Source organism: Hippopotamus amphibius, chromosome 7 (assembly GCF_030028045.1).
Source record: "Hippopotamus amphibius kiboko isolate mHipAmp2 chromosome 7, mHipAmp2.hap2, whole genome shotgun sequence".
NCBI classification, from domain to species: Eukaryota; Metazoa; Chordata; class Mammalia; order Artiodactyla; family Hippopotamidae; genus Hippopotamus; species Hippopotamus amphibius.
In genome coordinates this window covers 107,866,311-107,891,592 of record NC_080192.1, presented here as the reverse complement: position 1 = coordinate 107,891,592, position 25,282 = coordinate 107,866,311, and the positions used below count along the sequence as shown (strand labels likewise).

Genomic DNA, 25,282 nt, shown 5'->3' with positions numbered 1-25,282 from the left:
TTCAGTCTTGAAGCTATTCAAAGGAGAGGGTATACTTTTCCTTTGGGTAAAGCCAATTAGCCAACACAGAAGGTCCCCCCATCCCAGTCCTTAGAACCTCTCCAGGTTTGGTTTGTTTGTTTTTCTCACAGTGAATTGAGCTCAGACTGAATTTGGGGCTCCTTAGCTGCAATTGTCTTGAATAGCTGTCCCTTGCCTGTTTAACTTTGTCCAATGTAATTTTTGTTTTGACATTACTACTCCTCAGAACAACAGGAGAAAAAAGTACAAATGATGTCTGACTTTCTTCCATTTCAACAATATAGCATTTCATTTCTATTCCAGCTCTCTGGAGAATTAACTTCACATGGATAAAGGCAGTTCCTCCACCAGCATGTCACACACTGAAAGCCAGCTAGCCTGTCAGGGCCCAAACTCCAGCTGCCCTGTCCTGCACCCGCATGATTAGCTGGGCCCTTGCCACTGACTCTGGTCTGACTCTGCTCAAGCGATGCTTTAGATCTTTCCAGAAATGGAGCACACATTACTGCTGTTTTGCTGGCTGCAGCTCAAAATTCCCCATTTTAACAGCAATGTGTTGGCTATTATGGGCTAATTAAACTCGCTTTTGAATAATTACATAATAAATACCCCAAATTTAAATGTAGCACTAAATTATCTTCTAATCAGGCCCTAAAAATATGATCTAATAAGTAATATATTCCTTTAAATGATTGTGATTACTTATTTAATAAAAAGATGCACCTTGTTCAATATACATATCTTTATTCTTAATGTGGTTAATGGGATCAGTTCAATAGAAATCCTTTGATCTTTTCTCAAAATAGCATACTGGAAAAACCACACAAAATTGCAAGGTAATTGCAGCAAATTTAGCCTAATGAATAGTAATACATGTAAAAGACCTTTTGCCATCAAATTTAAATTTATGCCAGACATGGAAATTATTTAAATGAACATTTTAAAAATTAATCTTATATTTGCGAGGTGCCTGAATTCGAAAAGAACAACCTTCTGCGTTCCAAGAAATTAAAACCCCATTTTTCCTAAACTAGAGAGCATACTCTCTCTCTCGTATTACGAAAAGTAACTTAATCTCTCTGAATCTCCTTAGCTATGAAAAATACTTCAGTTTGGCCAAATAATAAAATAGAATAATATTTACAAAGTACTGAGAACAATGATGAACACAAAACAAATCTTCACTAAATATTAGTTATTCCTGTGATCTATCATTACTCCTGTAACCTGAATCCTGATCAACTGACAGGCAACCAGTAGTATTTTTTGAGGGGCTGTACAGATGACCTCATCCTCATTGGTTCAACTAATGTTTAAGAGCTTGCTCCCCAAATGACAATCCTTTTCTTCTATAACTACACCAATTTTATTTTTTTATTCTTTAACAGAGCTTTTCTTTTTCTCCTTTGGCAAAGGTTTAACTGATTTGAGAGTGGCCCAATATCCCCGCCCACATACATACACAAAGGGAACAGACATATTATTCTAAGCATTATACAACTAAGAGGAAATTATCTTTCCTAAATAGGGCTCCCAGGAAACGGGAAGCTGATCCTGTTCTCTTTGTAACAAATGACAAACTAGTTTTTCATCTGGAAGCTCCCACACCAGAGAGGGTCATGATCTTCATCTAGGTCTCAGATCAACATACAAATCACCTTTCCAAATTTCTTCAGGAGTTTTGAGAAAAGGATCTATTTAGACGAAGCCCTCAAAACTAAGATGTACTGACATGGTTAAGGGTCATAGTGGAACTTCAGTGGTTTGTAGTGTTGCCATCGTTTCAATTTATTATTCAATCAAAGCAACCTGTTTTACAAAAACATGTTCCTGTGAAAAAAGAAGTCTTGGAAAATATGTATATTTATACAAACAAGTAGTAATAACAGCAAACACTCATACAGCACTTATTATGAGCAAGGCATTGTTCTATAACATGCTTCCCATACATTGATTCATTTAATCTAACAACCATATCTCTAGGCTGAGGGAAAAGCACAGACGGAGCATGTGTTTTTGACAAAAAGTGTGAAGGAAAAGTCATCCACTTGTCACATGTCCAGGTAGCTGAAACCAGGCACTTTAGGGCAATGGTGGCTTGTGACCTAGTTACCAATAGCTGCTTCTGATTTTCACCAGTCGACTAGGAGTTGGGGTTCAGTTAGACCTCCTGAATTGAAGAGCCACCCTCTCATATTCTAAAACACTGTTTATACCAATGTGAAATTGTCATCCAATGCTAACCACACAGGACAGTGAGGCTGGAATCAAGTATAATTGAGTTCCATGTGTTCCCTCCCAGGGGGTTGTGCCTGATCTAGTTTCAACATGTACAGTTCCCATCAGGAGGTCTGAGTGGTTTCATCAGTTGCCCACCAATTTTCAGCCAGGAAAAGTAACAGCATTATGTAAGTGGGAAAAAATAGCTTGAATATTCTTTTTTATATAACCGAATTGGGAAAAAGAAAAGCCACCATTTATGCTTACTTTATGCCAGGCATTGCAGTTGATGCCTTAAATATATTAGTTTTAATTCATGCAACAACCTGAAAAACAGGTGATATTTTAATGTCAAAGATAAAGAACCTGTTCATCATAAAGAATAGATGAAAAAGCATCTGGGGTAGAATGAAAGATGTCCTTTTGTAGAATGGAACTGAAGGTGCAAACTTTCTATTTTTTTTTTTCTCCCAGAGCTTAACGGAGCAGTGGGTGCACAATAGTTCTCAACACTATTTGGTCAATGGTGAAACTGAAAATCCACCAAATATACAATGTCCCTCTTCATTAAGAGATCTGGATGGAATTACATAATTCAAATTTATCCAAGCACTTCAAAAAAGGTATTAATTTACTTGTGTTCAAGAAGATGCCAGATTTTTCCTGTTTGCTTCATTAATAGCCTTAGGAAGGTACCTAAATGATAAGCATAGCACATTTTCAGAGAAGAAAAAGCCATTTTTGGAAAAGTTTGGCATCAGGGTGATTAGAGAAACTTCACATGTAAATATTCAGGGAGACCAAAGACACTAGTATGAAACACATAGTGTTTGGGCAATCCACCTGTAAAAATAACTACACATCTCTTTATAAAAATATCTGCTTTCACTTGCTTAAGGAGTAGCAAAAGTGCATAGTAGGTATATCTAGTTCTAAATATTTAACCTAATATATTACTTTCCTAAAAAAGTCAGTTTCTGAAAATACAACCTGCGGATATCTGACATGATTTTCATTGAGACATACCTAACAGTATCCAAAGTCTAGTAACATCAACAATTGCAATTTTTGATCATGTTATTTTCTATTTGTGTTCAAGACACGAAGTAAGAAAAAAGCTATTTAAGAGAACCGGTACATAGTATATTGAGAAACAAAGACCTAGAGGATGGCTATCCTAGGAGAAAACAATATTCAGATTCAGAGAAGATAACAAAAAACAACTCCTCAATTGCAAAAAGAAAAAAAAGTTGGAAAATAGGAAAAAATCACAAGAACTAAGAGTTTCACAGGAAGCTGCCACACAGAGCCAATTATGCCAAAAGAGCAACACTGCATAAATTGTCAAATATGCACATGAAAAAAATCATAGGGAATTGGACAGAAAAACCCACTGTAGAAAAGAGATCTCACTTACAGAATGTAATATAGAAAGAGGAACCATTCATGGACTACGCCATCGAGACACCATCAAGGGGAGGTAAGATCACAAGAAAACCCTACGGTGGAAGATGCCATTAAAGTAACAGAATCTGACGTTTAAGCCTTACAAGAAATTGATAAATTGAAAATTAGGGAGTAAGGAAGGAAACACTGCGGGAGGATGAGACGTTAAACGAGGCTTGGTATGAGAGCGCTGTAGCTATCATCAGATGGGGTCAGAAGCTGCGTGCCTTGTACATCAGACAGCAGACTTTGGGGCTGTGGGACAAAATGAAAATTCATGCAACAAATCTTGTGTAGAACAACACACACAGGATTCCTGCTTCATGGAGATTTTCTTCTCATACGGCTGGCATGCAAGCTATACATTAATAAACAAGGAACAAATAGAAAAGCAAACACAAGTCTTTCAGATAAGTGATAAATGAGTAAAGAAAAGAGAGGCAAAAAGGATATCGGAGTATGGTTATTAATAAACTGCTCCTTACTTTCCATGGTGTTATAATATTTAACAAAGCCAGGTGAATAAAAAGAGGAGGAAGATGACAAAATGGTAAAAATAAAAAAAGGTAATCTCTCTCTCTCTCTTTCCCCACCCTCACCATCCTCTTCTTAGGGCCAGTGTCCCTATAGAAAGGGAGAGACAGTAAAGTAGTCTATAAGGAATGGTTAGTAAGACCTAGAAGCAATGGCTAGAAGAACTGGATCATTTAACTGTGCTCAAGAAGGAAAATAAAAAGTGACAATTTTAAATGCAATTAGACTTCTTATACCAGAGTTACTAGGTATTCAAGGTGAGGACTCTATATAAAGAGGATGATAGCCTCCACTCAGACAGCCAAAGAGGGATTCAACTCAAAGGAAAGCCAGCAAGTACTATAATTAGTAAGAACCTACATTGTTTTCAGCATTGTGTTAATAGAGTGGAAAATATTGAAAAAAAATCAACTGTTCTCATGCTAACTGGGAAAACAAAAGCAAATATAAATACAAATATAGACACACACACATATCAATGGATAACAAACACCAGATTCCGTTTATGAATGATCCATGCTGGAAGGTCTCAGAGAAGACACAAAAAAGACAGTCATGGCTGGGCAGGTGAGAATAGGAGAAATGGGGAAAGGAGAAATTTGAGGGAGGGAGAAGGCAAAGAGATGGACTAATGTAATGGACAAGAAAGTAGTAACTTCTTTTTCCTTTATGACTAACACAGAGAGAATGAGAATACCAGTGAAAACAAAGGCAGGATCTTGGCAAAAGGGCCCAGGATGGTATCGTGAAGGGACCACATCTGTCTAGAAGACCAAAAGGGAATGGTGCAGAGATCAAGAAACTGGAGGAATGGAAGGGATGATTATCAGACAACATTAGATCACATTCTAAGAACTGTGTATGAAAGATGGTTCTGGAGGCTGAGAATTTTGATATGTGGGGTGGAGTGAGAGAAAGAAAGGTGAGAAGACAACCAGGATGGACCTCCCAAACCTTCCCCTGCTGAGAGATGACAGCTGAGCTTCTGCTTCTCACTCAGTAGTTGCTCTAAGTGCTGAGAGTAAGTAGCTATCATCAGTGGGGAGAAGATATTCAAAAGAAGATGCAAGATATGCATCCTGAACCATTTTTTTATCCAAATATCAGGATGAGTAGACTAAAATGATATTATCCGCTAGAATCCCAAATTAGTTACTTTACTGTGACATGGTACTCCTGGGATTATAGGTGACATCTGCGGAGGTCATGAGTTATCCAATACTGGTTAGTCTATATCTACCTCAATGATTTTGTTAACCTAAACAACACAACTACTGAATTTTAAGAAATACTGCTGACAAAGGAAACCAATGGAAATGACCCTAATCCTTGGTATTATGAATATTTGGAATATTGTTCTTAGGGCATTCTTACTCATTTTCAGGGTCCACAGACACCACTTGATGGTATAGGGCTGTAGGGAAGCTGTATTTATGTGTTAGTCACACCATATCACAAAGAAGGAGGAGAAATTATACATCGCCTAGAGTTAAAACACATTAACTTGAATTTTAGGGAGACATGGGAATACTCAAATATTTCTCTATTAAATGAATCAAGGACTGTATCTGCTGTTTGTTTTACTACTGCCATAATACTCTCACTTCTGAAATTCAGGAATTTATCACTTAAGATAATTTGCTGGCAGAGTGAGTGGTGGGGACTTTTTGTCAGTAGAAAGGTCAAATAATTTTCCACAATGCAATGCAATTTTTAAGCTTTACAATTTTCCTATAGGTGACTCAAGGGAGATCCCCTTATATGGTTATACTGAAAATTATATTGTAAGCTAATGGACCATGAACAGTAAGATACCAGCCTTGCGTTCTGTCCCTCACTGCTTTTTGTGAAATACGTAATCATAGTGGACTTTAAGAATTATTTTTTCGATAAATGTGGGGAAATGTACCCATGAAAAAGTAAGAACTCATCTCACAATGAGGCATTTTTCATAGGGTGGATTTCTAGACGTAAATGCAATGATCTTCTGAGGACTATAGCATGCAACAAAGATTTACAGTAAAGCAAAGAAAGTAAGAAAAAAAGTCGACTAACCTAACCCACCTGAGCTCGGCTCACAGGGGTCAATGTCCTCATCATCGCTGGGACACTCCGCTGAGGCCACAAGGATATCATCTGTGGTCTGTAAAAGAATCACATTCAGTAGATTAATTGAAAGGGACCTAACAGATCTTTTTGTCTTTATCTTACAGGCTAGTAAAACACCATTTGTGTTTACCTGCTAGATCAAGAAACCAAATTCAATAATTCCCTTCCCAAGGACACAGAGCTTACATTCTTCAACTTATTTTAGATCCCTCATGGAAAAATTGGCATATCTGTGAAAATGTGATTCTAGCTTATTTTACATGAGGATATGTAAATGGTGGTAGCCAACTTGTAGATACCCATCCATTTAATTGCACAGAGAAGCTGCACACAGGAAAAGACAGAGGTTTAAAACAGCCTGGCAGAAAGATGATTTGAAATTTATTACAGCCCTGGAGTGCTACAAGGTATGCATCAGTAGGCTTTATGCAGTACTTGTGCTTGGCTTCCTAAAATCAGAAGAGCTATAACCTTTTATATTCACAACCAAGTAGAATTTGATGTATCTTTGAGATATAGCTTGTCTTTATTAGGAAACACAGATTAAGCAGAGAATATCTTTCACTGAAGCAAAAAGGGAAGAAAATATATCCCATTGAAGGTATTTTTTTAAATCTGTGTTGAGCTTTCACACTCAGTTCTCATCTTTGTAATATTCAGATAGCAGGTACTGTTTCCCCATTGTCCTTTCCATCATTAAGCTTTCATTAATAAATGAAGAGTGTATTGGGGGGATGGTATTTTACAGTAAATAGGATAGAGGTGACAGTTTTCTTTGTGACATTCTAGTTGCTTCATTGCACTTACAGCTAGGAAGATAACTGTCACTGTCATAAAAAGCAGAGTGTGTAAATCCAAGCAGTTAGTCGCATAATCAACACACATGCAAGCATCAAAGGTCGTTCTTCACTGCCACTTATAAGTGGCAGTAAACTCAGCATAGATATTGCGTGGAAACTGTGAAGTTTGCATCAGATTTGGCTACTGCTACACTAATACAGAGAGAATTCATGGTACAAGAAGGAAAATATCTCATTATATGGGTGAAGGATTAAGGAGATTATCATTGTTTAGATGATACTCAGAACGTCAACATTGATGATGTCATTATTTAAAAGTAGAATTACAATACTAAAGGACTTAAAGAAAAATCAGAAATACGATATAATAGACTTTTATTAAGGGAGTATCTAATAGTCAGACAGTAAAGTATAAATATATAAATGTTAAGAGAATTGTGTCATTTTGAAAAGTGGAGACAAGTGCTAATGCATGTTTGTGACAAAAATTAGGTTCAAAAATGTTTTAAGTACAAGGTCTTTAATTAATCAAGAATAAAGAATTTGTCCAGATGCTAGTGTTTCACAATATAAGTGTAAATAAATGCAAGCATTTAATAGTACTTTGAGATGGTTTCATGTTATTTTGCTCTTAATTCCTCTGACACAGTTGGGAGACTGAATTCATTTATTTTGCTCTGTCATGTTAAAGGAAGAAGTTCAAATACTAGTTTTCCTGGAGTTGTAACTGTTAATGCCAGTAATAGCCACCAGCAATTGGTGTGATAGTCACAAAGGTATCTTTCATTAAAGTGAGCTTTAAAAGGCAAGAACCCATTCTCCTTTTGGCACACGCACATCTTTCAGGATAACATCCAAACTGACTTGATAATAACAAGTTATTGGATTATGAGGTCTGGCAGGTCAATTGTTCCAATTCACCCCAGAGCTGATAATCTGCTTTTTAAAAGCCAACTTCATGTAGAAAGCTACTTCTTCTTCCTTTTTTTTTTTTTAAACCACAGTGGATAGTCTTTAAAATTAATTTCAAAGTTACAAGAGAATTTCTCATTTTCCTTGAGGAATTTTAACTATTGACATACTGATGAAATCAGGATAGGGATGTTGTTGTTTTGTTCTTGGTCGGGGGTGGCGGGTGGGCACAAGGAGTTTGTGGATAAATTATTTAATCTATTGTTTCTCATCTTGGCAGTGATGTTGCCCTCTCTCCCCTCCTTCACCTGGGAAGACATTGGGCAATGTCTGAGACATTTTAGTTGTCTCAACTGGGCTGAGGGTGGGAATGGATGAGCTACTATTGGTGTCTAACGAGTGGACACCAGGGATGCTGCTAAAAAATCCTAAAATCTACACGATAGCCCTCCCTCCCACAGCAAAGAATCATCTGATTCAATATGACAGTAGTGCAGAAGTTGAGAAACTCTGCTCTAAAAGCTTAAAAACTATTCTGTGCCTTGTTTTTCTCATCTGAAAAAAATGGAGAGTGTAGTCAATGTTGTTATAAAGATTAACTCAGTACATGAAGAGTACCTAGAATAGGACCACCTTTTAAATATTTATAAAAGTTGTGATATTATCAACATTATTTTTGTTTCACAAATGGAGCACCAATTTAATATTTTTGTACTATATTTATAAATAATATAACTTTAGATATTAAACTGATAGTTGTACATGTGAATTATTCTCAACTTTAGATCTCATGGTAGTTTTTATATCAAAATACAGTTGTTCTCTTGGTACTTTGTTGAACTAAGTTTCCATCTTTTGCTGCCTAGGTTCAAATTCTGAATTAGAAGTCAAACATCAAATATAAATAATAAAGGTTGCCTCCTAAAAGAAATTCATGGACTAGAAATGTGTAACAGTGTAGTGTTTCATGCAGACTAAATTATTTAGGCCACACAAGTTAAATTTTCTTTTAAAAGTTGACCTATTTTTTACATTCAACAGCCTTTTGCAACTATTCCACAGCAAACAGCAAGTGTTAGAATGTTCTCAGTGTTATCTTTCACAAAACACAGTACCTAAAATAATAAAAGACATCATACAATAAATAGTACCTCCTATGGCCCTTAACAATAGAAAAAAATCGCCGTACAGATACGACCCTACTGTACAACTATATTTTAGTTTTTAATGCACTTTTCCTGGTATAATGAATACACATTTTTTTCATATTTTTCTCTCAGAAATTAAAATCCAGAAATAGTCTTGTGAATAAGAGATCTCAAATCAATAGATGACTTGATAGAAATCATCACTGTATGAAAAATCAGGAAGTGGCTCAAGTGTAGGGAGAAAAATCAAATTACATTTCAGAGTCTGAACTAACAAAACAATTTTCTAGCCAAAGCTGTGTAATTTAAATTTAATTCACTGTGTTTGGAACTGCCTCCCTATGACATGCTGTTGAAGAGTGGTAGAAAGAAACTCAAATATGTCACATTAATCAATTCTATTCTTCAATATAATTTTCCCTGATGTTTATAACCTTTTTCAGAAAAGAGACAACCTGCTGAAGGAGACAGAATAGTGATCAAGCCAAAGCATTAGCTTTACATAACTGTCCATTTAGATAAGTGTCCCTAACTGCATTTAACCACTCACGGGTCAAAGTGCATGCTGTTCTTCCCTAATTCAGAGTGGTCTGGATATCTTCATGGCAAACATGTTCTTGTTAAAAATGTCTACTAAAACAACTTAGGTCTCCCTACCTTTAGGAAAAAAAATGACTTGCACACAATTCAAGAAATAAAGGCACTGAAACTTAATCCACATGTTTTATGGATAAACAACCTGGTACAGGGTAGGCAAATGTAATCAGAATGGGGGAGAAAGGATGTTCTTAATGTACAGTAAGAAGTTAGACCAGTTTATTTAATGTCCAGGGTTCTAAGGCAGAGACCATTTGGTAGGTTAGAAAGTAGAGAAACACTGATGAATTTTTGTTCTTTGTACTTTTGTTCTACAAAGAGCCATTTTCCCTACAACCACCTTTAATGGTGGAATTTGCAGCATATCTACTTTTTCAAATATAGCACAATTGCATATCTGTGTGGTAAAAAGATATGATGAGAGGATAGATAAACTTAGTCTGTAATATTATATCCTTGCTAAGAATAGCATTCCTAGACTTCATTCCTCATGGTAAACAGCTTTTCTGAAGACTGATAAAGACCTACAAGAAAACTCTACCAGGACAAATCTGCTTTGTGAGAAAAAGAACACATTCCAACTGTGCAAAAGGATTCCATTATGAATTTGATGCCCACAAAGAAATTCTTGATTTACTCTAAAATTTTGATTGACACTTTGTTTCTAAACAGAAATAGTCTATCCCGCTATAATCGAAATAGAATGTAAAAAAAATAATTGTCTCAAGCAATGGCACTCACTTGTGTACCAGTATTTAGCCTAATCTCTCATTGCTGTGATGGACATTTATACTGGGCTGATTGAGACAACTGATGGACGGAGTATGGTGCTAGCTGACATGTGATATGTTTGGCTAGTTGTCGGACACTTGTTCTGACTGATACTTTTGTCTACATGAAGTTGGTCTGGAAGAGAGAGAACGTTCATGTCTGCCTTTCAGCACTGAATCTGACAGTCTTTCTTAACAGATTCATTGCTAGGTGTTTTCCTTTAAAAAAAAAAAAAAAAAGGCCAGGATTCACAAATTAGTGACACAGATTCCTCAAGCTAGGTCTGAACCACTGCACTGATAACTCACAGGGCAAGAAGTTTCTAGGAATTGGGGGAAATCACAATTTTCACCAAGGAGGTGGGAGGAAGTCACAGTTTTCACCAAGAATTCCCAAACAGTGGGCCAATTTGATCAAATCAAATCACTAAACAAATATATCAAATTGGTAATTTTAGTTAATCCTAATCAAAATGTAGAAGGAATTTAGAGACATTGCATAGATCCTATGGTAGTTTCCATTGTCTCAGTGAAGCTTTTGGTTCTTCTTTGTCATCTGTTTCTCTGAGTAGCAGATGCCACATAAAATTATCAATCCCAGTACTTCCCTGGTGGCGCAGTGGTTAAGAATCTGCCTGCCAATGCAGGGGACATGGGTTAGGTCCCGGCTCTGGGAAGATCCCACATGCTGCAGAGCAACTAAGCCCGTGTGCCACAATTATTGAGCCTGCACGCTAGAGCCCATGAGCCACAACTATTGAGTCTATGTGCTGCAACTACTGAAGCCCACATGCCTAGAGCCTGTGCTCCACAACAAGAGAAGCCACCGCAATGAGGAGCCCGCGCACCACAATGAAGAGTAGCCCCCAGTTGCCACAACAAGAGAAAGCCTGTGTGCAGCAATGAAGACCCAATGCAACCAATAAATAAAGATAATAATATATTATTTAAAAAAAAGCTATCAATCCCATGCTCACTAATCTAATAAAAATAAAAATAATAAACTGAGATCTAATATGTGAAGGATGAATTTTAGCTTCAGCACATGAGTAACAAAGAAAATGAAGATCAATTAGTTACCAACAAATTAGTCACTCATCTATGCATAGCATTTTCTGATGAGCACAAAGTATGGTCACTAATAAATCGTAATTCCTACCCGCAAATAACTTATTGTGCCCATCTACTCTAAAGCATAAGAACAAATTACTCAATAATACAAATAACAACAATCAATTCTAACAGCTTATTTTGTTTGAAATGTAACAGTGCTCTCATCCCTACTACTTCATTAAATATTCACCAACAACATGCTTATGCAGAATGTAGATGGAGGTACTATTATCCTGAGTGTTATAGTTAAGTGCCTACTCAAAAATACATACCCATTTGTATACTTATTTACCCAATTTGAATGTTTGAACATTGGCATTCATGAATATTTAGGGCAAAACTGAAATATCCCTGAAAACAGCCAGCTTTCACATTTCTTTAATGTTTTTTTTTTCTCAGTTGATGCCTTAGGTTATTACAAAAAGTGACCATAAATCAGCTGTCTGCTTGGAAAAAGACAGACTTGAAAGCCATTCAATTTTCTTTAGAATTTCTTGGCTGTTTAAAATGTATGCAATGGTTTCAGAACAGTGCAAGTGAGCTGGACAGAAAAACTCACCATGTAAATAGATCACAAATGTCTTACTCATTCTAGCACACATTTTAATATGGATTTGATACTGGTCATCCTAACAGGAAAAACTCTAAGGGATGTAGAAATAATGCCCCAGAAGAATGAAATGATGAGAGAAAGAAATGAACTGAATTCCTGCTTAATGATATGAAAACATTATATTTTAGCAAAGTTATGCAAAAGAGTAAACCTGCAAAATAAAAACCTAGCGTCAGGAAGCTTGAAATTAAATTTATCTTTTAAAAAAGATAAATTCTTATCTTTCTTTGAACTACTGATGACCTCTATGCTTATACTGCATTTCCATTTTTACCCAAAGCAAGTAGGAGAGCTGGCCAAAGAAAAAGTTAAAGTGAAGTTTAAATTTTCAGGGAGGAACTGGAATAACTTATTCTCTTTGATTTTCATGTAAGACCTCCAAAGAATGCTGGTAGTGGAGTGGAGATGCTGAGAGGGAAACTAGAATATGCATATGATTGAATGTGTTCCCTCTCTGTTTTGTTTTTGAACAAAGCCCTTTCTGAAATGGGTTTGGCCATTTCCAAATTAAATAAATACTGTCAGATGTTTACAATGCAAATCTAGGCTTCCAGCTGTGTCAGTGTGAATCCTTAGTCTAACTATTGTGACTGAATGGACTAATCAGTCACACAGGTTGAACTGAAAATCCTTATTGGTAATGAGGCCAAAACATTTTATAAGTGTAAAATGTCAATGACGGGTAGTTTCAACAACATGCCTCCAAAATCCAAGCTTTCATTGTTGGCATCTAACATGTTAGTGAATGGAATCCATGTGTTAGTCAAGCAGTTATATATCTCCTTGTGCTGAGCCAGACCCTAGTGATCATTAGTCTAAGCTCTTCATTTTACATATCAGGAAACTGAAGCTAGAAAATTAAGTCTTTTTGTTTGACCACAATTATACTGCTAATTAATGGCAAGGCTATGAGATTATCCTGACCTTCAGTAGATTGTGATTGGCCCTCATCCCAGGTGACTTCTATCCATCCACTCATCACTCATCCAGCCATCTCCCATTCATTCACCCATTCCAAACCATTTTGTTCTTTAAAGGATTTGATGTGATTATAAAGATGCACAATGAAATAAATTTAAAATAAGTTAAAAGGTGGCAAAGCAGAGTATTGGATTTTAGGTAAGTAACCACTAAAATTATCACGAAGAAAACACACACAGATACCAGGAGACATATCTACAGCTATTGCACTGCTTGATATGGCAGCACATTAAGTGGCACTAAAAAAGGAATGAAACGAATGCTAGAGTTTAACGTTTTTACTCCAGTTATAAAAATTCAAATATTGATAGAACTGTAGTTACTTTCAAATGGAGTAAACCCAGAAAGTTATTTATTTACTTGTGGTAATCTTTTCTTATTTTTTTAAAAGACTTTAAACATCTTGTCTCTCATCTCTGCACATAAATGCATAATTAAATTCTTGGGGACAGAAAGAAAATGTAGATTATTGAATCTTTTCCTATTTTTCCCTTTGACTTAGAACATTGTAGACCACGCTGGCTACAAAATTAACTCAATGAACTCTGTCTTTCTTCTCATTAATCCACTGATGAAAATGTCCAAGTTCTTTCTTATTAACTTTTGTTTTCACAACGTAAGTGCTAATGAGATATTTATCCTTGTCTCTCTCACACAACCATCATTTAGGGATTTGTAAGATTATCTCATTATATCCTGGGGATAAATAAGTGGAAGTGACCACTTACTAATAATACTGGTTTTCTCCAGATATAATCTAGACATGCATTCATTGATTAGGACAGTCTCGTTTACACCATGGCCCTAGAATTGGAGGTTTACAATCAAAGGTATTGAAGGAGCCACAGGCAGCTAGTTCTCCAGAACACTTCTTTCCCACTGGGCAGAACCCTGACCAATGCCCCATTGATAGAGCTTTAACCCGGAGATATATGAAAACTTCTATCCCACACAAGAAAGAGGGATGTGGTTGGACATTATGTTGATATAGTTGACAGACAGTTGGTTTTCTGACTTTTTGGACCCATTTATTGAATATATGCAAGGTTCTATACCAATATCTTAGCCAATATCTAAGCAGCACCTCTATGAGTGTTTCTATCAAGGCGAGATTGAGAGTAAATGTGATCTGGCTTAAATGTTACAATGTTATTTTGATCATGCATTAAGAAGATCCAATCCTTGCTGGTCATAGCTCAACTGGAACTCCAAGCTTCCACAGCTGACTATTTCATTCCTTATGGTGTGTACTTTGGTTCTTTAATACATATTTGGAGTGTTGTACTGTTGGACCACTTCAGTCTAATTTGTTGCATACTAATCAATAATGGAAAATATATATCCAGTCTCAATCTGGATCTCATAAGTAATATGTATCATCTTGAAATGGTTTCTGTGCTCTCAACAGTACATAACTAAATATATATACTATATACATAAATATATACACTATAGATGTATGTAGCTACTATATATGTGAATAAATGTATATATAATCATTTGTATATAATAAAATAACTTCTCTGTCTCATAAGGATATTATGGGGATCCACTTGGTATGTGTGAAATCAGTTTATAAATATGAAACTTCTCACAAAGCAATGTTTATGTTATTACAATTAATACAGAATTATTTTTGTTCCTCACATGACAATATGAAGAACAGTTCTGGGGAACGCCTAAGGAGGGCAGCTAAATACCCACTTAACTGAATATATTTCCTTTTCACGCCTTGAAATCCTCTAGTGCCCTCAGTTGAACAGGATTTATATCTCTCACTCCAGTTGGCCCCTCACATAAACGCTGCTGTTCCTGGGAAGATCCCTTTTACCCCAGCATATGATTCACGTCAGCACTGCTTATTGAGTGCCCATGTTTCAGTCTCACTGGTAACGTACAAGGTGGGCAGTGCCAATCCACATCTGGCACAGTGATTCCCTCTTCTCCAGGTCAGAGCTCTGGGAGAGTTATTGCACAGATGCAGGGCTACTGGAGTTCTCTCAAAATTTTCCTCCTTATTCACTTTCCTGGGACTTAGAAGATTGTGACAACTTGATTTATTTTCTGCCCGCCTCCAGAGTTTACTCTAACTCATGCCCTGTTATATTTAGAGCATTAGAGCATTTAAATGAACAGAAAATAAGAAAAAGAGACCACTTAGCAAACGCTGCTCATTTAAGGAGAGAGAGAGAAACAGAGAAAGAGACAGAGAGAAGGAGCAGTAGGGAGAAGAAGAGGAGACTGATTCTAAGTGTGATCCGTGCAGCACAATGCTTGCTAATATAGTGGTTGTATTTATAGTTATAACGTAACATTGCCCATGGTCGTGTTCCCTATATGGATTAATAATATGTGAATTAACTCTTGAAAGATACTGAACAATATTTTTCTTAGTGCATTAGAATTGTAGAGGTATGTACTTTTCCAAATTGTATATACATCTAAAAGTTTGGGAACTGCATAGGTGTATGTTTTATCTTATTTCATATATTTCTGTGGGACAGAATTTATGTCTGTGTTTTATAGCCTTCAAACATCTATCACATCTACCACAGTTCAACAGAGTTGATTTAAAATGTCATCACCATTGATTGTGGTGATTATTTCACAGTGTATATGTATATCAAAACATCGACTCATATGCCTTAAACAATTTAAATTTGTCAATTATACTTCAATAAAGATGGAAAAAATGTTATGATCTAAAACCTGGCTTATCTTCTTTAAGTATCTGCAATTTCAATAAAAGCACTTGATGAAAATAATAATGATTGTGAAAACAGAATTAGTAAAGTTGAGTGAAGGATTCATCTTGACTTTAAAAATAGAAGAAATATTATATGTGACACTTGAATTGATAGAATCATTTCAAATAATCTTATTCCTGATGCTCACCCTCTCTAAGTTCACTACATCTAGGTGTATGTTTGTCACCATTGCTTATTAATAACAGCTCATTAAATCTCAAAATAAGAGTGAGCAAGTATAGATTATTTTCCAGGAGTATAACTCCTAAGAGTGGGAGATGAGAATTGTGGCAAAACTCATATTTTTTCAAAGATTTTATCTGCCTTCTAACATCTCTAGAAGTGACAATGAAACTTAATAATTTGGTTTTACATTATACCCCATGGTTGGAAATTTATGATAGAGAAATAGCAAAAAGTGACATTATCTTTAACTGCAAAGAGAGAATGACTGAAAGTTAGAAGGAAGGAAAAGCTAAAAATGTCTTGCAATAAGTTGGTCTGCCTGCTTTTATGAAGCATCCCTGTCCTTTGAGAAAGCAATAAGATATAGCCTGCTTTAGAGAAAGGTCTGAGAAAAAAAAATAGTTGACTGTCATTCTGGGTTTTTTTTCCCCTATATAATATACCCCCAACTCTTCCAGTCTCCTCTGAATTCTATTGCAATAGTCTTACCTCATAAATACTTTCATTGGATTGTAAGGAAACTATGCCTTTATAATGTTTTCCTTCAAAATCTAACTACAGGATGAAAGTTTTTCATGAAGATAAGGGCTGGCTGAGACCAGCTATCAAATTCAGACCCAGATTTAAGTGCAGGATAGAATGCTCTCATGAAATTTGTATCTTTTGATTGATTCTTCCATGCATGCACTCATTCATTAATTCATTCATCCATTCACAATCATTTATTGAATACGTTTGATTAATAAGGGGTTATGCAGAGGAGGAATACAATATGCAAGCAGACTTCCCTGCCCTGAATTGCTTGGAGAACTTCAGGTGTAAGACAAATGGAGGCCATCTCTGAGCAGAAAATCCTCTTTCACACCTGGGCGTGGAAGGACCATGGGCATTAGAGCTGGGCAGACTGGGCTGAAATCCCAGCTCTGCCACTTTTTAGCTGTATGATGTAGGGCAAATGATCTAGCTTCTTTAGGTTTCTTCCAATGTAAAAATGAAGTTATTTACACCGACTTTGCAGAATTTTTATGAGGATAAAATTCTCTAGGGCTAGATAGGCACACTGTCTAGCACAGTGGCTGGCACTTAGAAGACATTATCGAGAGTATTTACTATGTAGACACAGCTGGCTCTGCACACATTCTCACTTTGCTCTCCTTGCAACGTGGAAAGAAAAGTTTATCCTAGCCCTGGATTTCTGCCATCTTTAGACACAGACATTCCCTTCACAAAGGAAGCATACTTTCCTGGCTTAAATACACACTTCCATGTTTAAACATCCTACAAACAGAGTAAATTACATATTTGAAATGAGAGCTCTTTTTAAAACACCTCAAAAAACATCATAACTATCAATGTACTGAAAAGCCAAAGGGCTTTTCTTCTCTTCTCCCTAGCTGTATGATGTAACCAAACATTTGTCAAATCCTACTGTTTCAGAGTTTGGAGACTCTTGAGTTATTTGTTCCAGTTCCCTTATAGTAAAGAGAGGGAAACCCTAAGTTGGCATGGTCAGGTGTGCAGTATTAAATCACTGTACCAATAGTGTCCGGCTTAGGAATAGATTCTGACCTTCTGGCCCTCCATCCAGTTGGCATCCAACTCATTCAGTTTTATAGTTGGGTATAGGGAAGATAAAAGGAGAAGCAGGATTAATTTCCCACTTTCCCCAAGTTTCTCAAACGTGATTTGTCTTTTTCAATTCTTTCCTAGGTTTTATTGAAAATGTTAAGCAAGGCCTTTGAGAAATACCAGGGAATGGGGTCTTCTGACGTCACCTGGAGCTGCTAGACTGGTGAGCACTCAGTAGCCCCTGCAAAGCCCACTGAGGACCACCTGAAGAACGCACATTCAGAAGCTGAGGGAGAATTTTGCTGTCTTCTATTGAGGACTGGGAGCCTCATGAGAGACTCTGCCTTTGTGTACACGTCATCAGATGGCATCTGGATCTGAACACTTCCCACAGGTATTTGAGTGTTTTACTTAGTTATGCCACTGCTAATGACCCCTTCTTCAACCACTGTTCATACACATTTTTTTTTCTGCCATTAAAAGCGTTGTGATAAGTGAAGGTCACATATAAAACCCTTTGATCTCTGAGTGATTAACCATGTCCTCTTCTGGATAGCTTTTCTCTCTCCTGCCTTGCATTTACAATCAGTTCCTCTCAATTCTGACAAGTTTCCTCGAAGTTTCTATCATGCCTCTCCACCTGAATGAGCCCTTTTCCTCCCCCACACATCTCTGCAATCCCTTAATCTTCTCTTCATTCTCATTACTGGAATGCCTGCTGATTAAGAACAAGAATTAAGCCTTCTATTCACCAAAAAAAACCAAAACAAAACCTGTCACTTGTCATTATGAGAACTTTTGGAAGCATGTAATTGTCACCATGTAAACACAAAGATAAGCCTTTCTTGTTTGGTAATGTTATTATGAGCATCAGTGCTACCTGCAACACAGCAGTGACCTCAGATGCCAAAGAGAATAGCACCACTGCCCTGGTCCACATGTCCTCAAACTACTCTTCCACTTTTTAGCTGATGCCTACTCTTTTTTTTTTTTTTTTTTTATTATTTTATTTTATTTTTTTTGGGGGTACACCAGGTTCAATCAACTGTTTTTATACACATATCCCCATATTCCCTCCCTTCCTTGACGCCCCCCGCTCGAGTCCCCCCCACCCTCCCTGCCCCAGTCCTCTAAGGCATCTTCCATCCTCGAGTTGGACTCCCTTTGTTATACAACAACTTCCCACTGACTATTTTACAGTTGGTAGTATATATATGTCTGTACTACTCTCCCGCTTCTTCTCAGTTTCCCCTTCACCCCCCACCCCCTCCCATACCTCGAGTTCTCCAGTCCATTCTCTGTATCTGCTTCCCTGTTCTTGTCACTGAGTTCATCAGTACCAATTTTAGATTCCGTATAAGTGAGTTAGCATACAATATTTGTCTTTCTCTTTCTGACTTACTTCACTCTGTATGACAGATTGTAGTTCTATCCACCTCATTACATATAGCTCCATCTCATCCCTTTTTATAGCTGAGTAATATTCCATTGTATATATATGCCACATCTTCTGTATCCATTCATTTGTTGATGGGCATTTAGGTTGCTTCCATGTCCTGGCTATTGTAAAGAGTGCTGCAATAAACATGATGGTACAAGTTTCTTTTGGGATTATGGTTTTCTTTGGGTATATGCCCAGGAGTGGGATGACTGGATCATATGGTAGTTCTATTTGTAGTTTTTTAAGGAACCTCCAAATTGTTTTCCATAGTGGCTGTACCAACTTACAGTCCCACCAACAGTGCAGGAGAGTTCCCTTTTCTCCACACCCTCTCCAACATTTGTTGTTTCCAGACTTTGTGATGATGGCCATTCTGATTGGTGTGAGGTGATACCTCATTGTGGCTTTGACTTGCATTTCTCTGATGATGAGTGATGTTGAGCATCTTTTCATGTGTTTGTTGGCCATCTGTATGTCTTCTTTGGAGAAATGTCTATTTAGGTCTTCTGCCCATTTGTGGATTGGGTTATTTGCTTTTTTGGTATGAAGCTGCATGAGCTGCTTGTATATTTTGGAGGTTAATCCTTTGTCCGTTGTTTCATAGGCAATTATTTTTTCCCATTCTGAGGGTTGCCTTTTAGTCTTGTTTATGGTTTCTTTTGCTGTGCAAAAGCTTTTAAGTTTCATGAGGTCCCATTCGTTTATTCTTGATTTTATTTCCATGATTCTAGGAGGTGGGTCAAAAAGGATGTTGCTTTGATGTATGTCAAAGAGTGTTCTGCCTATGTTTTCCTCTAGGAGTTTGATAGTGTCTGGCCTTACATGTAGGTCTTTAATCCATTTGGAGTTTATTTTTGTGTATGGTGTTAGGAAGTGTTCTAATTTCATTCTTTTACATGTTGCTGTCCAATTTTCCCAGCACCACTTATTGAAGAGGCTGTCTTTTTTCCATTGTATACTCGTGCCTCCTTTGTCAAAGATAAGGTGCCCATATGTGTTTGGGCTTACTTCTGAGTTCTCTATTCTGTTCCATTGATCTTCCTTTCTATTTTTGTGCCAGTACCAAACTGTCTTGATCACTATGGCCTTGTAGTATAGTTTGAAGTCAGGAAGCCTGATTCCACCAACTCCATTTTTCCTTCTCAAGATTGCTTTGGCTATTCGGGGTCTTTTGCGTTTCCATACAAATCGTAAGATTTCTTGCTCTAGTTCTGTGAAAAATGCCATTGGTAATCTGATCGGGATTGCATTAAATCTGTAAATTGCTTTGGGTAGTACAGTCATTTTCACGATGTTGATTCTTCCAATCCAGGAACACGGTATATCCCTCCATCTGTTTATGTCATCTTTGATTTCTTTCATCAATGTCTTAAAGTTTTCTGCATACAGATCTTTTGCCTCCTTAGGCAGGTTTATTCCTAGGTATTTGATTCTTTTTGTTGCAATGGTGAATGGGAGAGTTTCCTTAATTTCTCTTTCTGCTCTTCCGTTGTTAGTGTATAGGAATGCAAGAGATTTCTGTGCATTAATTTTGTATCCTGCTACTTTACTAAACTCATCAATGAGTGCTAGCAGTTTTCTGGTAGAGTCTTTAGGGTTTTCTATATATAGTATCATGTCATCTGCAAAGAGTGATAATTTTACTTCTTCTTTTCCAATTTGGATTCCTTTAATTTCTTTTTCTTCTCTGATTGCTGTGGCTAACACTTCCAAAACTATGTTGAATAACAGTGGTGAGAGTGGACACCCTTGTCTTGTTCCTGTTCTTAGAGGGAATTCTTCCAGTTTTTCTCCATTGAGAACAATGTTGGCTTTTGGTTTGTCATATATGGCTTTTATGATGTTGAGGTAATTTCCTTCTATGCCCATTTTCTGGAGAGCTTTTATCATAAATGGATGTTGAACTTTGTCAAAAGCTTTTTCTGCATCTATTGAAATGATCATATGGTTTTTATCCTTCAATTTGTTGATATGATGTATCACGTTGATTGATTTGCGTATATTGAAGAATCCTTGCATCCCAGGGATAAACCCCACTTGATCGTGGTGTATGATTTTTTTAATGTGCTGTTGCAGTCTGTTAGCTAGTATTTTGTTGAGGATTTTTGCATCTATATTCATCAGTGATATTGGTCTGTAGTTTTCTTTTTTTGTGGCATCTTTGCCTGGTTTTGGTATCAGGGTGATGGTAGCCTCATAGAATGAGTTTGGGAGTGCTCCGCCTTCTGCAATATTTTGGAAGAGTTTGAGAAGGATAGGTGTTAACTCTTCTCGAAATGTTTGATAGAATTCGCCTGTGAATCCATCTGGTCCTGGGCTTTTGTGTGTTGGGAGATTTTTAATCACTGCCTCAATTTCTGTACTTGTGATTGGTCTGTTCATGGTTTCTATTTCTTCCTGGTTCAGTCTTGGAAGATTGTATTTTTCTAAGAATGTATCCATTTCTTCCAGGTTATCCAATTGTTTGGCATATAGTTGCTTGTAGTAGTCTCTCATGATGTTTTGTATTTCTGAGGTGTCCGTTGTGACTTCTCCTTTTTCATTTCTAATTCTGTTGATTTGCATCTTCTCTCTTTTTTTCTTGATGAGTCTGGCTAATGGTTTATCAATTTTGTTAATCTTCTCAAAGAACCAGCTTTTAGTTTTATTTATTTTTCTTATGGTTTCTTTCCTTTCTTTTTCATTTATTTCTGCTCTGATCTTTACGATTTCTTTCCTTCTGCTCATTTTGGGGTTTCTTTGTTCTTCTTTCTCTAGTTGTTTGAGGTGTAAGGTTAGGTTGTTTATTCGATCATTTTCTTGTTTCTTAAGGTAGGACTGTATTGCTATAAACTTCCCTCTTAGAACTGCTTTTGCTGCGTCCCATAGGTTTTGGGTTGTTGTGTTTTCGTTGTCATTTGTTTCTAGATACTTTTTGATTTCCTCTTTGATTTCTGTAGTGATTCCTTGGTTGTTTAATAGTGAATTGTTTAGCCTCCATGTGTTTGTATTTTTTGCAGTTTTTTTCCTGTAATTGATATCTAGTCTCATGGCGTTGTGGTCTGAGAAGATGCTTGATATGATTTCAATTTTCTTGAATTTGCTGAGGTTTGATTTGTGACCCAAGATGTGATCTATCCTGGAAAATGTTCCGTGTGCACTTGAGAAGAAAGTGTATTCTGTCGTTTTTGGATGGAATGTCCTATAAATATCAATTCAGTCGAGATGGTCTAATGTGTCATTTAAAGCTTGTGTGTCTTTATTTATTTTCTGTTTGGATGATCTGTCCATTGATGTAAGTGGGGTGTTCAAGTCTCCCACTATAATTGTGTTACTGTCGATGTCCCCTTTTATAGCTGTTAGCATTTGCCTTATGTATTGAGGTGCTCCTATATTGGGGGCATAGATATTTACCATTGTGATACGTTCTTCTTGGATGGATCCCTTGATCATTATGTAGTGCCCTTCCTTGTCTCTTTTAATAGTCTTTACTTTCAAGTCTAATTTGTCTGATATGAGTATTGCTACTCCAGCTTTCTTTTGACTTCCATTTGCATGGAATATCTTTTTCCATCCCTTCACTTTCAGTCTATATGTATCCCTTGGTCTGAAGTGGGTTTCTTGTAGGCAGCATATAGAAGGGTCTTGTTTTTGGATCCATTCAGCCAGTCTGTGTCTTTTGGTTGGAGCATTTAATCCATTTACATTTAAAGTGATTATTGACATGTGTGTTCCAATTACCATTTTCTTAATTGTTTTGGGTTTGTATTTGTAGGTGTTTTCCTTTTCTTGTGTTTCCTACTTAGAGAAGTTCCTTTAGCACTTGTTGTAAGGATGGTTTGGTGGTGCTGAATTCTCTTAACTTTTGCTTGTCTGGAAAGCTTTTGATTTCTCCCTCAAATCTGAATGAGATTCTTGCTGGGTAAAGTATTCTTGGCTGTAGGTTTCTCTCTTTCAGGACTTTCAGTATATCCTGCCATTCCCTTCTGGCCTGCAGAGTTTCTGTAGAAAGGTCAGCTGTTATCCTGATGGGTTTTCCCTTATATGTTGTTTGTTGCTTTTCTCTTGCTGCTTTTAATATTTTTTCTTTGTGTTGAATTGTCGTTAGTTTGATTAATATGTGTCTTGGTGTATTTCTCCTTGGGTTTATTCTGTATGGGACTCTCTGTGCTTCTTGGACTTGGTTCATTATTTCCTTTCCCATGTTGGGGAAGTTTTCCACTAGAACCTCTTCAAATATTTTCACAGACCCTTTCTTGTTTTCTTCTTCTTCTGGGATGCCTATAATTCGAATGTTGGTACGTTTAAGGTTATCACTGAGGTCTCTGAGGCTGTCTTCTAGTCTTTTTATTTTTTTATCTTTTTCCTGCTCTGTGGCGTTTATTTCTTCCATTCTATCTTCCAACTCACTTATTCGTTCTTCTGCCTCAGTCATTCTGCTGGTTAGAGCATCTAGAGTATTTTTAATTTCAGTTATTTTGTTATCCATTGCTGTTTGTTTTTCTGAGTTCTTATGAACTGTTTCTTGTACTTTCTCTAATTTGTTATCGAGATTTTGTATCATTTTTACTATCATTACTCTAAATTCTTTTTCAGGCATTTTTCCTATTTCCTCCTCATTTATTTGGTCTTGTGGGTTTTTTTCCTGCTCCTTTGCCTGCATGGTGTTTCTTTGTTTCCTCATGGTTGTCCAAGCTTTTGGGGTTGCTTGTCCTGGTGATAGAGGTGTTTATAGAAGACTGTCCAAGCCTCAGACTAATGTCCAAGTATTGGATTAGACGAATATTCAGTCGGCTATGTCAGGTTCTCCGCAGCCCTTTCCGGTGTCCGAGGCCGTCTGCTGGTGTTCAGCTGGTTCTCTGTGGGAATGACTGCGTCCTTCCGTGCATTCCCAATGCATCTGTGGAGAGGGATGCACTCCACGTCTCTCTACTTCGCCGCCATCTTTTTCTCTAGTGGCGAGAACTGGAGAGTAGGTTTGGGTCTGAGGATATCATCCGAGGGTTGTCACTCTGGGAGGGAAGTTGTGTGTCAATTGTGGTCTTTGATCTACTCTCAGATCTTTTGTAGCGTTTGTCCTTCTTTTTCTCTCTCATCATGCGCACTCCTGACCATCAGTCCAATGCCGCCTCCTCACAGATCCCCCTCCTCTTCCATGATGCCTACTCTTATTAGTTTTTCTCTTCTATCACTGTCAGCCTTTACAGATGTCCCTTTCCTTTTTCAAACTTGCTCCTTCATATCTGTTTTGAGCTGGAAATCTAGATAATCAGATAATAAATGTTCTCTATCTTAGAAACAGGGTCAGAGAGGCTCTCAAACAAGAATGCCCAGGTGCTTCAGAGTCAAAGCTCATGGCTTAAAACACACAAGACTTGTTAGTTTCCTCAGAATGCAAAGTTCCTTATGAAGGTACTGCATTTATTGGTAAGTGAGCACCCAATAATATTTTTACTTTGATAATTCTCAAATAGGCTTTTCCTCCTTAATTGCAAGAAACACTATTGGAACTAGACTCTAAGTACCTCAATCTCTATTTTCTAAGATTTAGTCAAATAGAAGCCAAGCTTCCTTGGTGTTCTGAGTTTGCAGGAAGGGAGATGAGCAGAGTGATAAGAAAGGTGGCCGCTTTACTGTCTTTGACCACCTTGCTACCTGAGAAGATGGAGTGGGGGTACCTTGGCTTGTACTGACAGGTAGAACCTGATGCTAACACGCAAGGGTTCAACTACATTTCTCCAGAGTGAGTGATTCACTCAGTGTATCCCGAATAGAGGGATCCTCTCTGTGCTAGCCCCTTTTCTGGTTTCCCACGACCAGCTTTTCACTTGAGAAATTGAGGAGTGCTAGTATTGCTCCCCAGTGACTCTGTGCATGGATATTAGAGTCAGACCCAAGTTTAAATCTGGAGTTGTTAGAACTTGGGTGACTGACAACATCTCCTTTATAAAAAGGGAAGGATGCAGTACCAACCTTGGCAATGTAGTTGTAAGAACTAAGAAAATCATGATCAATGAAGTACTTAGCACTGTTCCTGGTTGTGAAATAAAAGTTATATTTTTATGGCAAGACAAGAGAAATTTTAGCAAGAATCTT

At 37.1% G+C, this 25,282-nt stretch overlaps 1 protein-coding gene across 23 annotated transcripts in view; it reads right to left on the bottom strand.

Annotated features, from left to right (window-relative positions):
- NRXN1 (neurexin 1) overlaps nt 1–25,282 on the bottom strand; it is a 1,070,346-nt gene that overhangs the window by 15,664 nt on the left and 1,029,400 nt on the right. For 16 of the 23 annotated variants that reach the window (XM_057740886.1, XM_057740889.1, XM_057740887.1 and 13 more), the window contains one exon: nt 6,277–6,364. In XM_057740886.1, coding sequence (XP_057596869.1) covers nt 6,277–6,364 — 88 coding nt within the window. The remainder of the gene's footprint in view (nt 1–6,276; nt 6,365–25,282) is intronic. The other 7 variants (XM_057740906.1, XM_057740895.1, XM_057740892.1 and 4 more) reach the window with 1 other exon arrangement.